We start from the raw sequence: 12321 nt of genomic DNA, 5'->3' as shown, positions 1-12321 counted from the left end.
TTCAGCTTATTTTCCATAATTTTATCTTCTGTATCACTGATTCACTCCTCTGTTTTGTCCATCCTCATTTTTATGGTCTCCATTTGGGTTTGCGTCTTGGTTATAGCATTTTTAATTTTGGCTGGACTAGATTTTAGATCTTTTATCTCGGCAGTAAGGGATTCTCTAGTGTCTTTTATGCTTTTTCAACCCCAGATTGTATCCTTATAATCGTTGTTTTAAATTCTAGTTCAGACATTTTTCTTATATCTGTATTGGTTAAAGCCCTGTCCATGAGTTCTACTTCCTGTTCTTTCTGTTGGGGTGAATTTCTCCATCTCATCATTCTGTCTAGAAAACAAAAGAAGAAAGAAAAGAAAACAAAAAACAGCAGAAAAAAAAAAACAAACCACAACTAGATCCTGGGTGTGCTTTGGTCTGCTTGTTAAAAGAATGTAGATCCCAAAATAAAAAATAAAATAAAATAAAAATAAACAAAAATATATATAAATGCATATAAATAACTTAAAAATAATAAAAAATAAAAGGAATTGAAAAAATAAGAAAAGAAATGAAAACATAAGAGAAAAAGAAAGAATAAATGTAAAAAGGATGCTAGATCCCATTTCTTCTAGAGCTGAAGCTTTGCAGCACTCTATGACTTGGTGGGAGTGTTGTTTGCGCTGGTCTTCTGGCATAAGAGCCTGCTGTGCTGATTCTTAGACTTTTTTCAGTGGAAATGTGCCTCTAGGGCACAGGGGGGCGGGGCTTGTTGTAAGCGTCTCCAGCCTCCACCAGGTGGCGCTGTTCTGCTTCCCAAAGGGTTTCAGTGCTGATGGGAGGGATGAATATGCCACCACCCTGCTCTCTAGCCCCAGCACCGAAATTTCATGCCACCCCACTTTTCAGTGAGCCCGCACAGGAGAGCATTCAATCACCCTTCTCGTGTCCCTCGTTTCCATCTGAACCCTGCATTCACCCTTCCTGTGACCAAGGTTTTTTATCTCAGGCACACAACTGAGTTTCAAAACTCCAAACTTTGGGGACTCCCATGACATAGACCCACGCTTTTCCTCTGGTGGAGGGTCTTGCCGCCCTTTTGCTATTTTCCAGCCAATCCCAAGAAAGCAGTTGAACAACTACACAATGGTTCACAGTTTAGGGCAAAACAGAGCAGAAAACCAGTACCAAGACCTGGTGCTCTCAGCTGGCTTCCCCGCTCCTCTGCCTGGAAATAGTGCAGCACATTGGCGCCACTGTTCCTGCAACTCAGGGGATCCTCAGACCCTGCTGTCACGCCTGGGATTCTGCCCCGCTTTGCCACCTGAGCACATTTAAGCCAGGCATGTTCCCGATGGCAACAGACTTCTTTTTTTTTTTTTCTAAGATTTTATTTATTTATTTGACAGAGACACAGCGAGAGAGGGAACACAAGCAGGGGGAGTGAGAGAGGGAGAAGCAGGCCTCCTGCTGAGCAGGGAGCCCGATGTGGGGCTCGATCCCAGGACCCTGGGATCATGACCTGAGCTGAAGGCAGACGCTTAACCATCTGAGCCACCCAGGTGCCCCTGGCAACAGACTTCTAATTCAGATTTGGTGCTCTTCTGCTTATAATACCTTGCAGTGGCCTCCATAAGCAGGCTCTCTCCCCGCCACCATACCCACAACTCTATCTCCCCCAGGTCAATTCTCTGCACCTCCTACCTTCCAAAAGGTGGTCGCTTTTGTACCTGTTGATTTGCAGTTTTTGTTCTCTCAGACCTCTGATTGATTTCTTGGGTGTTCAGAATGATTTGATAACTATCTAGCTGTGTTCGAGGGATGAGACAAGCTTAGGGTCCTCCTCCTCCTCCACGATCTTAACTCCTCTGGCCATTTATTCCTAATATCTTAATCTGAATTAATATTTGACAGAACTAGCTAGCTAATCACTATTAAGGAATTCTATCTTCCTTTCTTCTGCTGAGCTGTTGGGCCTTGAACCTATTGTGTATGATACTATAGCAAAATGGTAATACCGATACTTTTGTATGTTTTTTATATTACCAAGACATTGGTATTTTATAAAAATCTGAGATAAAACAGTCACAGTCATCTACATGTTGTCCTCAGATGTTACACCTGAAAATGGGCCAGAAAGAAAGATTAAGGGTTCTTTATACTTCTGGCTTGCATCTTTCCAAATAGCATGCTTAAGAAAGAAAAGCTCAGGGCGCCTGGGTGGTGCAGTCGGTTAAGGTTCTGACTCTTGTTTTGGGCTCAGGTTGTGATCTCAGGGTGGTGCTATCAAGCCCTGCATTGGGCTCCATGCTCAGCAGGGAGTCTGCTTAAGACTGTCTTCTCCCTCTCCTTCTGCCCATCCCCCCCCGCTCTCTCTAATAAATAAAATCTTTTTTTTTTAAAGAAAGAAAATCTTGATTAAAAGAAGTAAAGAGAGGTCAGCCTTATGCGAGTGAATTTGACATTTAAGAGGGCAAAAGGGGGAGGAAAGTGGAAATCTAACCATGGAGAAAGAGAAGTTGGGTTTTCAGGGGCCCTGGAATTGGTCCTAGAACCCTCCCTCCCTCTTTTTCCTTTTTGCCTCAGATTTCCCTACTATCCTCTCCGTTTCCCTAAAGTTTCTCCACCTCAGTTCTAAGAAGACTCCATGAGAATTAGAGGCCCAAACTGTAAGAGAAATACAAATGACTAATAGATATAAGAAAAGATGTTTGGAGTTACGAATAACTTGGGAATGGGTAATTAAAACGAGGTATGTTGAAAGAATTTTGAAACAAGAAAAGGGATAAGGGCGGTAAGAAGATCTTTAAAGTGTGCATTTTGTTCTTTAGAAGTTTTCAAGTACCATGTAACTCTGGGCATGACTCAAGATCTAAATGACTCTGACTTCAGATTTTAAGTACTGAAGTGATATGATACTATATTTGCAGGAATATTTTGGCATTTAGGTGGGGGCAGGGACCAAAACAAAAGAATATTTTGGCATTTTAGGACCTTAAAAATCTATCTTGTGGACTAATCATCTTTTAAAATTTCAATTTGTCTCAGAAACCTCTCCCTTTGCCTCCCATCCCAACCCCAAGAAAGTAATGAAACCTTTCTCTGTACCCATAACACATATTCTCCCACCAGCACATAGGACTGCATTTGTTTACATGTTTATTTCCATCACAAGATTGTAAACAACTCAAGAGCAAAGACCTTTTTTTCTTTATTCAATCTGAAAATTTACTGAGCATGTACTAGGCAGGCATTTTAGAAAATGAGCATACAAAGATGAGTAAGACAGTACTCCTGTTCTCAAAGAAATTACAGTTTAGGGGAGAAAACAGGTAATTACAAGATAGAGTAACAGAGATCAGCATGCACTATATAAAAGAGGAGGAGTATAGAACCCAAAGTGGGAGGTCAGGAAAACTTCCCCGAAATTATGTTTGATATGTGTTTGAGGGGGGAAAAAACATTTTATTAATTTTATTTGAAGGTCACAAAAAGAACTTCAGACCTGAAGTTCTCCAGCTACAACTGCTGGCCGCAGAGCCATGGCCAGGTGTCATAAACTGGAAGGCTCAAACCAAATGGATCATTTCTGAGTCTGGATATTCGGTGATGCCCACACAGCTCAATGAGTTTCTTCCAGCTGTAAGTCATTATTTACAAAGCACTTATTGGAATATACTAATCATCACTGCCTGTGCAGGCAAGGTTTATCTGAATGTCCTTAAATTGTCCCCCAAAAGAGCCTGAAGACCATGCTTCAACATTTTAACCATAAGTCAGACTTTATCCAACTATACTCGTATTTTCAGGACAATGATGAAATACAAAGTGGTGTCAGTGAGTAAATGCCAATATGGGGTTGGGGCCAAGGCACTAGTGTTTTAGTTTTGAAGTGTGGTAAAATATGCATACGATTTGCCATCTTTACCATTTTTTTTTTGTACAGTAAGCTCTAGGCCCAATGTGGGGCTTGAACTCAAGAGTTGCATGTTCTACTGACTGAGCCAGCCAGGTGCCCCTAAATTCTACTTTCACAGATTAAAGGGAGTTCACTGAAATTCCTCCCGTCTTCTGAAGCCTACATCAGCCATTCTAGGGAAATGCCTCTCTCATTAGGACCCTTTTCTCAGGATCTATATGTCAGGAAACAATCAAGGTAGACTACGATTTCCATGTCTCCAGGGAGTCATTTACATCTCTCACTGAAACCTAATCCAAAGGAAATTCGCAGCAAAACTGGAAAAGATTTTAAGGTCCTAAAATGCCAAAATATTCTTTCCTTGGAATAACCTCCAGTGAACTGCATCACCCATCTAAGGCAGATTTTCTTTAGCAGTTAAAATGCAGGGACTGATTAAATGGTATCTTAAGGTTCCTTTGGCTTTGATTTTCTACAATAGTAGCATACTGCTACATACAGTTGATTTCATTCTTGCTTATACTTGGGCATTTAAATCAAGATCTGATATTAACATTTTAGTTTCAAGTATATCCTTTCTAAAAAATATTTCAATGCATATTAAACAACTTGCAGTTATAATGGCCTCCACAAGCATTTCACAGCTTTTTCAGAAATCTGATTACAAAACCTCCTACATTTCAACTGATTTAATTCAATACCAAACCTGAATATCACAAATTATATGTATTCAAATTTAAATATATATTTAATACTTTGCACCTAAAACAGTGGTGCTAGAAGGAACACTGAAGTAATTTAGTCCAAATGCAATCACCTTAGAATAAAAAAATAGGTCCTGAGAGAACCTATTTCAAGTGACTTGCCTATGGTCACATAACTAGACAGAGAATAAGAACTAAAAGCTGTTTAAAAGCCGGATCTCTCTACTTCCTGTCCAGTGTTCCCATCCCATGTTTGCAAATGTACTATTGTCCAGTCTCATATAACTTGATAATCTGTCTGGGTAACTGTTTCAAATCAATTATTTAGTACAAAAAGCTAATTACCTAGTCACAATGTTCACCAACTGGGACGAAACTAGATCAACCACTGAAGACAGCCATTCATCTACTTATCTTGGCTGTTTTGACTAACATATTGGGCGACAACATTAATGAAAGATAACATATGGAATCCTGGAAGAATGTATCTCAATTTAGAAATACTTAAGGAAATTGGCCTATCAAATTTACTGTCATTAGGACAATAAGAAATTTAATTATATTCTCAAAATTAAATAACCTAGAGGCACCTGGATGGCTCAGTCTGTTAAGTGACTGACTCTTGATTTCAGCTCAGGTCATGATCTAAGGGTTGTGAGATAGAGCCCTGCATCAGGCTCCACACTTAGCAGGGAATCTGCTTGAGATTCTCTCCCTCTCCCTCTGCCCCTCCCCCTGCTCATGAGCATGCTCTCTCTCTCTCAAATAATCTTTTCTAAAAAATGAAATAACCTAATATTACAATCCTAATTTAGTGTTTTAAATTCACCCCTCTTCACATGTTAATAAAAAAACTTAAGAGTTTAGATTGTAAAAGTTTATTGATATGGTCAAAAAGCAAACAGCCAGACATTTGGTTATCTTTGCTACTACAATGTGTCATTTTGAATAGTATTTTTAAAATGCGTAACAAATATTTAAAACATTACTAGAAAAGTAAATTAAGAGTCTACTTAAGGCACTTCAGATGAAAGCGAATTTCAAAACTTCCACAAAAGTAACTCTAAGTTTAGTAAATCTGCTTTCTACAGATTTTAGCCAGAATGCAACTCTTCTCCTTGCACAAGAAGAATGTGCTCTTAAGGGAGACAAAACAAATACAAAAAAGTGTCATTCTTTCAATGCTCATGGCACATTATCTGGAGCTATACAGATTACATGGCAGTAGTATTACCCTGGTCAGTCTGTACAAATCAGGGCATCTTCATACAAATCTCGTAAGAATCACAGCATAAACTTATTTGGCCTGAGACAATTACAAGAACAGCAGATAAGGAATCCAGAATCACACAATTTATAGGGAAGTAATTAACAAAAAGTGGATCCACTAAAGAGTAAAAGGTCAACTATATGCCCTGACCTGCCAAATCTTGGAACAAAAACAAAAAATCCACATAAAACATTTCTTCTTAGGCAATTATATTCATCTCTTCTGCAAATCTCTAATATATAAGACTTCTAGACCACATGGGAAAGTTATTAGATGGTAAATAGTAGTAGGCAAAGTATTATTTTAATGTAATACTTCTAAGATTTCTTTAAAATTTTTTCACAGTCATTATTATCATATTTCCATAATAGTGAAATTTCAGGATACTTTTCATAACTATGGGGGAAGTTATGGCTAGATCTAATGATAACCATCAACTTTCATTCTTCACAAAAATTTGGTTAGCATATGTGGTTATTTCCACTGACAGAAAAAAAAGACAAAATTCAAATAAAACCTCTTCAAATGTTTAGTTTCTCCACTTAAAGTGAAAGAATGAAGGCTAAAATAATAGCAAAAACATAACTTTCAAGAAAACAATTTACTTTCTATTCATAAGCAACAACTCAATATATCAGGATATGCTTTTCCCAATCTAGGGGAGTCCTTTTCCTAAATACAAGGGTTAATGAAATATGTTGTAACTGTAATACAGAAATCGACTTAACTAGATGAACCTATTTTTTTCTGTGGGGTACAAATGAAATAAGTGACAATCTCTAATTTGTAGAAACAATTTAGACCATTTTTAAGTTACACTGATTTTAGCACTAAGCTACATTTTTATTAGAGAGGGACCTACCTTAAATAAATTAAGGAGACAGAATGAACTTGAAATCTTTCCAAACAAAAGTAGTTAACACCACACTCATGCAGAAATCATAATCCTGTATTCAGACTTTTTAATGTCTACAGTGACCAAGAAGCATAGCTAGCACTGTATTTCAGTAGGAAACATGAAAGGAGGGGGAGGACTGGCTAATCTTCTTTTCTAAAGGCTAGACGTGTCAGAAGATCACATAGTATATAACGATTTCTCTGACCAAAAGGAAAGATGTGCAAAGTATACACATCCATGCAAAGATGGAACAGCTAAGAATGCATTCCTGATGCATCTGTCTGTAATAGGCTTATGTAGGAACACCTGGTCAGGACTCTTTTTTCCCCTACCTTTGGATAAGATAATATAAAATCAGATGGCCAATAGTTAACTAAAGCAGTTCTGAACCTTGTTCTAATTAAAATGTAGTTATAAAATTTTTATAATGTACTTAATTCTACTAAATTAACTGTTACATACAGTTCATCGGGAAGGGAAGGTTAAGAGGAGAACTGTATCCAAATACTTCATGATTTCGACAAGAAATTGCTTGTTAAGGCACTACAAATCTTCTTTGGTTAAATGATTAACTATTTAAATCACTTGAAAAAAAGAGGTAATACAAAATACACAAATTTCATTCTTCTTTTCAAACACACACACTCTTCATTTTTCAATTTCCATTACTCCAGTGTCTACATATCTCTGGGATCCTTTTTAACTCATCAGAAAGCTGAAACAAAAATATTAAGAATCTATTAGTCTCTGAAAAAACAAGCCTTACTTCTTTTTTTTTTTTTAAAGATTTATTTATTTATTTATTTGAGAGAGAGAATGAGACAGAGAGAGAGAGCATGAGAGATGGGAGGATCAGAGGGAGAAGCAGACTCCCTGCTGAGCAGGGAGTCCGATGCGGGACTCGATCCCGGGACTCCAGGATCATGACCTGAGCCGAAGGCAGTCGCTTAACCAACTGAGCCACCCAGGCGCCCCAAAACAAGCCTTACTTCTAATAAATATCTTGACTTTAGACAAAAGACCATTTGGGTGGATGTATAATAAACTTTTAGTATTAATAACAAAAAGTGATAAACACCAAGATATTAAGATAGTCTTAGGAGAGAAGGAAATAGACATAAACTTGTTAAAAAATCTCATGAAGAGAGACACTGATTAATAATTGGATCAACCATGGTGATGAAATAAGCAATAGAAATCCCAGCAAGATTACCCTTGCATCCCAGTTAATATTCTATAAAGGAGAAATTATTTTAAAATATAAATACACAGAAGAATAAATCAAGAATCAAAGTTCTGGTAGGTTTTGTTCTTAATTTACATTTGCCAGCCCAAGTGTCCATCAACTGATGAATGGATAAAGAAGATGTGGCACGCATACACAATAGAATATTACTCAGCCATAAAAAAGAAGGAATTCTTGCCATTTGCAATGACATGGATGAGCCAGAGAGTATTCTGCTAAGTGAAATAAGTCAGTTGGAGAAAGACAAATACCATATGATTTCACTCATATGTGGAATTTAAGAAATAAAACAAGCAAAAGGAAAAAAAAGAGAGGCAAACCAAGAAAAAGACTTAACTATAGAGAACAAACTGAGGGTTACCAGAATGGAGGTGAGTGGGGGGATGGGTTAAATTGGTGACGGGAATTAAGGAGTGTACTTGTGATGAGCACCGGGTATTGTATGGAGGTGTTGAATCACTAAACTGTACACCTGAAACTAGTATTACACCGTATGTTGACTAAGTAGAATTTAAGTAAAAACCTAAAAAGAAATAAAATTAAGTAAGTTTGGAAGAAAAAAAATGCAAAAGAAGATTAATTTATGTTGTTCATTGATCAAAAGGCATCCAGGAATGTCACAATATAATGAATCAACCAGGGAGTTATTCAAAACTGTCTACTCAAGGGACGTCTGCATGGCTCATTTGGTTAAGCGTCCAATTTCGGCTCAGGTCATCATCTCAGGGTTGTGAGATCCAGCCCCGTGTCAGGCTCTGCACTGGGCATGGAGCCTGCTTGAGATTCTCTCTCTCCCTCTGCCCCTCCCGTTGTGTGCACGTTCTCTCTCTCTCTAAATAAGTAACTAAAATGTTTAAAAAAACTTATCTACTAAAAATGCATTAAAGGTAATATGAAGAATGAATTTGTCTCTCAAAAATATCACTTGATATACTTTATCTTTAGTTGTTCACAATCCTTTATACAACAAGACAATGTTGTATTAAAAGAACATGAATTATGGTACCTGGCACTCATATTATAAAACTAACTCACAACATCCCCCATTATGTAGGTACATTTCTCAAGGCTATTAACAGAATAAAATCAAGAATTTAGGACCAGGAGAGTAATTTCTTCCCTGAGCCTTAGAGATCTCTATGAACATTTCAAGACACTTAGATCTTCTTAAACACTCTTTCCTATACTCTCTATAAACTGGATTCTAATCAAATGTTCTGTTTATGCCATCTAAAGAGCCCTGAAAAGTAGAGGTGTGAGAAGTTTTAAAAAACATTAAAAAATAATTTGCTCAAGAGAAAGTAGAGTATGCAGACAAGGTATAAAATATTCTAATCATTAAGTGTTTTTTAGATTTCTAGATTAAATTAGGTGATGTCAGAATAACCCTCAAAGATGTTCGTGAGAAATCACATACTATTGTCCACTATATCATAATTATCTTAAGTTAACTTTTACATGCAACATACCTAAGTTAAAGTCTATGTCTGCTTTAGAAGCTAGAATAGTTTGGAGGTAAAGCAAAAAAAAAAATATTATAAAGCAACATCAACTCTAATCATTGTAAGTATAGGTAATCACTATATAATAGTGTAAAATAATCATACCTATATGGATATCCATGATATTTAGATCTGAAAATAGACAGCATCCAACTGAAGAATAATACAACAAGTCCAATACCAGCCACACACATTACTGCAGAAAAACAAAAGTGTAAAATGAGCATGTTAAGTATAATAAAGAACTAGGGCATAAATTTTAGTCACATTTCCAAGAGTGAAAAGCAAGGGACATAATTTAGTGGTAAACCTCAACTTTCCAAAAATTTTCATGCCCATTCTTAAATCTTTAGGATTCTGCCTTCCCAATTAATTTGACCCATTACAATATAATAGAGTAGTTCCATTTATACACTTGTGCAATTTAATTGTATGAAATAATAAATTCCTTTAAAGTCATCACAGTCAAGAATTTAGTGTTAGAGGGGTGCAAAGGTGGCTCAGCAGGTTAAGCATCTGACTCTTGATTTCAGCACAGGTCATGATCTCAGGATTGTGAGATCGAGCCTCGAGTCAGGCTCCATGCTCAGCAGAGCCTGCTTCTTTCCCTCTCCCTCTGCCCCTCCCTCCACTCATGTGAGCATGCTCATGCTAATAAATCTTTAAACAAAAAAAGAATTTAGTGTTAGAAAATTCTACTACTGACAAGAAAATCACTCAGTCACTTATTAAATTTCTTTTAAAGCCTTAAACGTGGCCTTATTGTATTGATATTGTTTTAAAGACATCTAACAACATCATTGTGACACCCTCACTTGAAAGTACTTTATTCATTTACAGGCAACTACACTGCCTATGTAAGGAACTCATTCAACATGGATTCCTCCTTTGAATAATGGGCGAAAATACCACGAATCCTAGTCCTAAATTCATAGCTCTCTCCATTAATCTCATATGCTCTGGTTTAGCATAGCAGTTAACAATCTTACCTCTGGATGCTGACCCCACAATGCTCAGCCATGATTCTCATAACTTGAGGCTCTTCAAGTCCTCAGACTAAGACTGGCTAAGAAGCATAGAGGTGGGGATGTGGGAAAGCATGTGTGCTATGGCAGTGGAAGTTCTAGGGAAACATACTTATTGGCCGACTAAAAACAACTTGTAGTCTTGTTATACTTAGGGAGCAATTCTTTTTCCTTCTTAAATTTTCACATAATATAATTAGGGGCTAAAATGTAAATGTTAAATATATCTTTTAATGAGTATTAACACATGACCATTGTAGAAGTCTTTCTTATCTAATTAAATACACACATACACACACCTGTGTGTGTATATATATAGTATCAGTGTATTTATGTTTGTATTCTACTTTTTTCACATAATATATCTAAAAGTCTTTAGGGCAGTTTCTGGTACATAATAAATGTTTAAGTATTTGTTATTATTATTTGTGATTATTTTAATATATGTCACCAAGATGTTTTATAATTTAAATTCATACTACCAGTGTAGTACCCAGAGGGCCTTTTCCCAATAATGAATACTGAAATAGGCAAGTTTTTAAAAGTCAGGTAATGAAAGGATGTATATTGACTGGATAAAAAAATTGATACATTAGCTCTATTTTTGCAATATGCAAAAATTCATTTCAATTCAGCAAAGTAAGAATCCCCAAATTTGAAATCCAATCTCATCATCTTTTTTCAAATGAAAAAGTAGACTATACTTAGCTATGTTAATTCGATGACATTTACGTTTTTAGCCATACAAGGAAAACTCTGACTTAAACGTATTTTATGTAAGTAAAATAAAATTACATTGTTAGCATTTACTTGCAACAAATACCAATGTGTGAATATTTTAATATATAAAAAGTCCATACAAACCAAGAGAAAAAGTACTAAGAATAATAGATAAATGGCAAAAGACAAAAAGACTTTTTATAGAAGGGAAAACACAAACAGCTGATAAACATTTAGAAAAATATTCAACTTCATTAATAACCAAAGAAGTACAAAATACTGTAACATTTGCCCCTTATCTGATTAGCAAGTACACAAACACACACACACACACACACTTTTAATGAGCTTAGCTAATGCTGACAAAGTTACTGTGAAACAAGCGTTTTTTTGTTTTTTTTTTTAAACAAGCATTCTTAAATACCACTAGTAGGAATCTAAACTATCATAATATCTGAGGAAACAATTTAGCATCATCAGTTTAAAACATCAAGGCGATTAAAAATACTAATACAGAGGACTATACAGTCATTCTACTTTTAGGAATCTACCTTAGGGAATTAATATGAAATGAGAATAAAGCTTAATATACTACAATAGTCACTAAGGAAATATTTATTATAATGGAAGTTAGAAAAAAACCTTAAATGTTTAACAGAATCAGAATGGTTAAATTACAGCATAGGGTACAAATTTAAAATTATGTGTAGGAAAATATTAGTGAATTATTTAACTCCAGTTAAAAGGGGGGGTACAAGATTCAAAATTTTATACAGAGTTTTAAATATGTTTTTACAAATGGAAGAAACTATATTAAAACATTAAAATTTTTAGCTTCTCAATGATGGAATAATGGGTAACTCTCCCCCCAAATGTTTCACACTCTGATTTCCTCCATTTTTTACAATAAGTATATGTTACTTTTAAAATAATAAAGTAGTAAAATAATATAACTAAGAGGGGGAAATGATTAAGAGGATATTTTTTTTCCTGTGTTAAACACAGAACTGTTATATAACATTGTATGTCAACTATAATTCAATAATAAAAAATAAAAA

General features: G+C 35.8%; 1 protein-coding gene across 2 annotated transcripts in view; it reads right to left on the bottom strand.

The window, feature by feature from the left end:
* Positions 1–5464: 5464 nt before the first annotated feature.
* Positions 5465–12321, bottom strand: part of MAGT1 (magnesium transporter 1) — a 63178-nt gene continuing 56321 nt past the window's right edge. For both annotated transcript variants that reach the window (XM_032387901.1, XM_032387902.1), the window contains 2 exons: positions 9624–9714; positions 5465–7485 (listed from right to left, as the gene is read on the bottom strand). In XM_032387901.1, coding sequence (XP_032243792.1) covers positions 7470–7485; positions 9624–9714 — 107 coding nt within the window. In that variant the 3' untranslated portion in view covers positions 5465–7469. The remainder of the gene's footprint in view (positions 7486–9623; positions 9715–12321) is intronic.

Source organism: Phoca vitulina, unplaced genomic scaffold (assembly GCF_004348235.1).
Source record: "Phoca vitulina isolate PV1807 unplaced genomic scaffold, GSC_HSeal_1.0 scaffold51, whole genome shotgun sequence".
NCBI lineage: Eukaryota > Metazoa > Chordata > Mammalia > Carnivora > Phocidae > Phoca > Phoca vitulina.
This window is presented reverse-complemented; position numbering and strand designations above follow the sequence as displayed.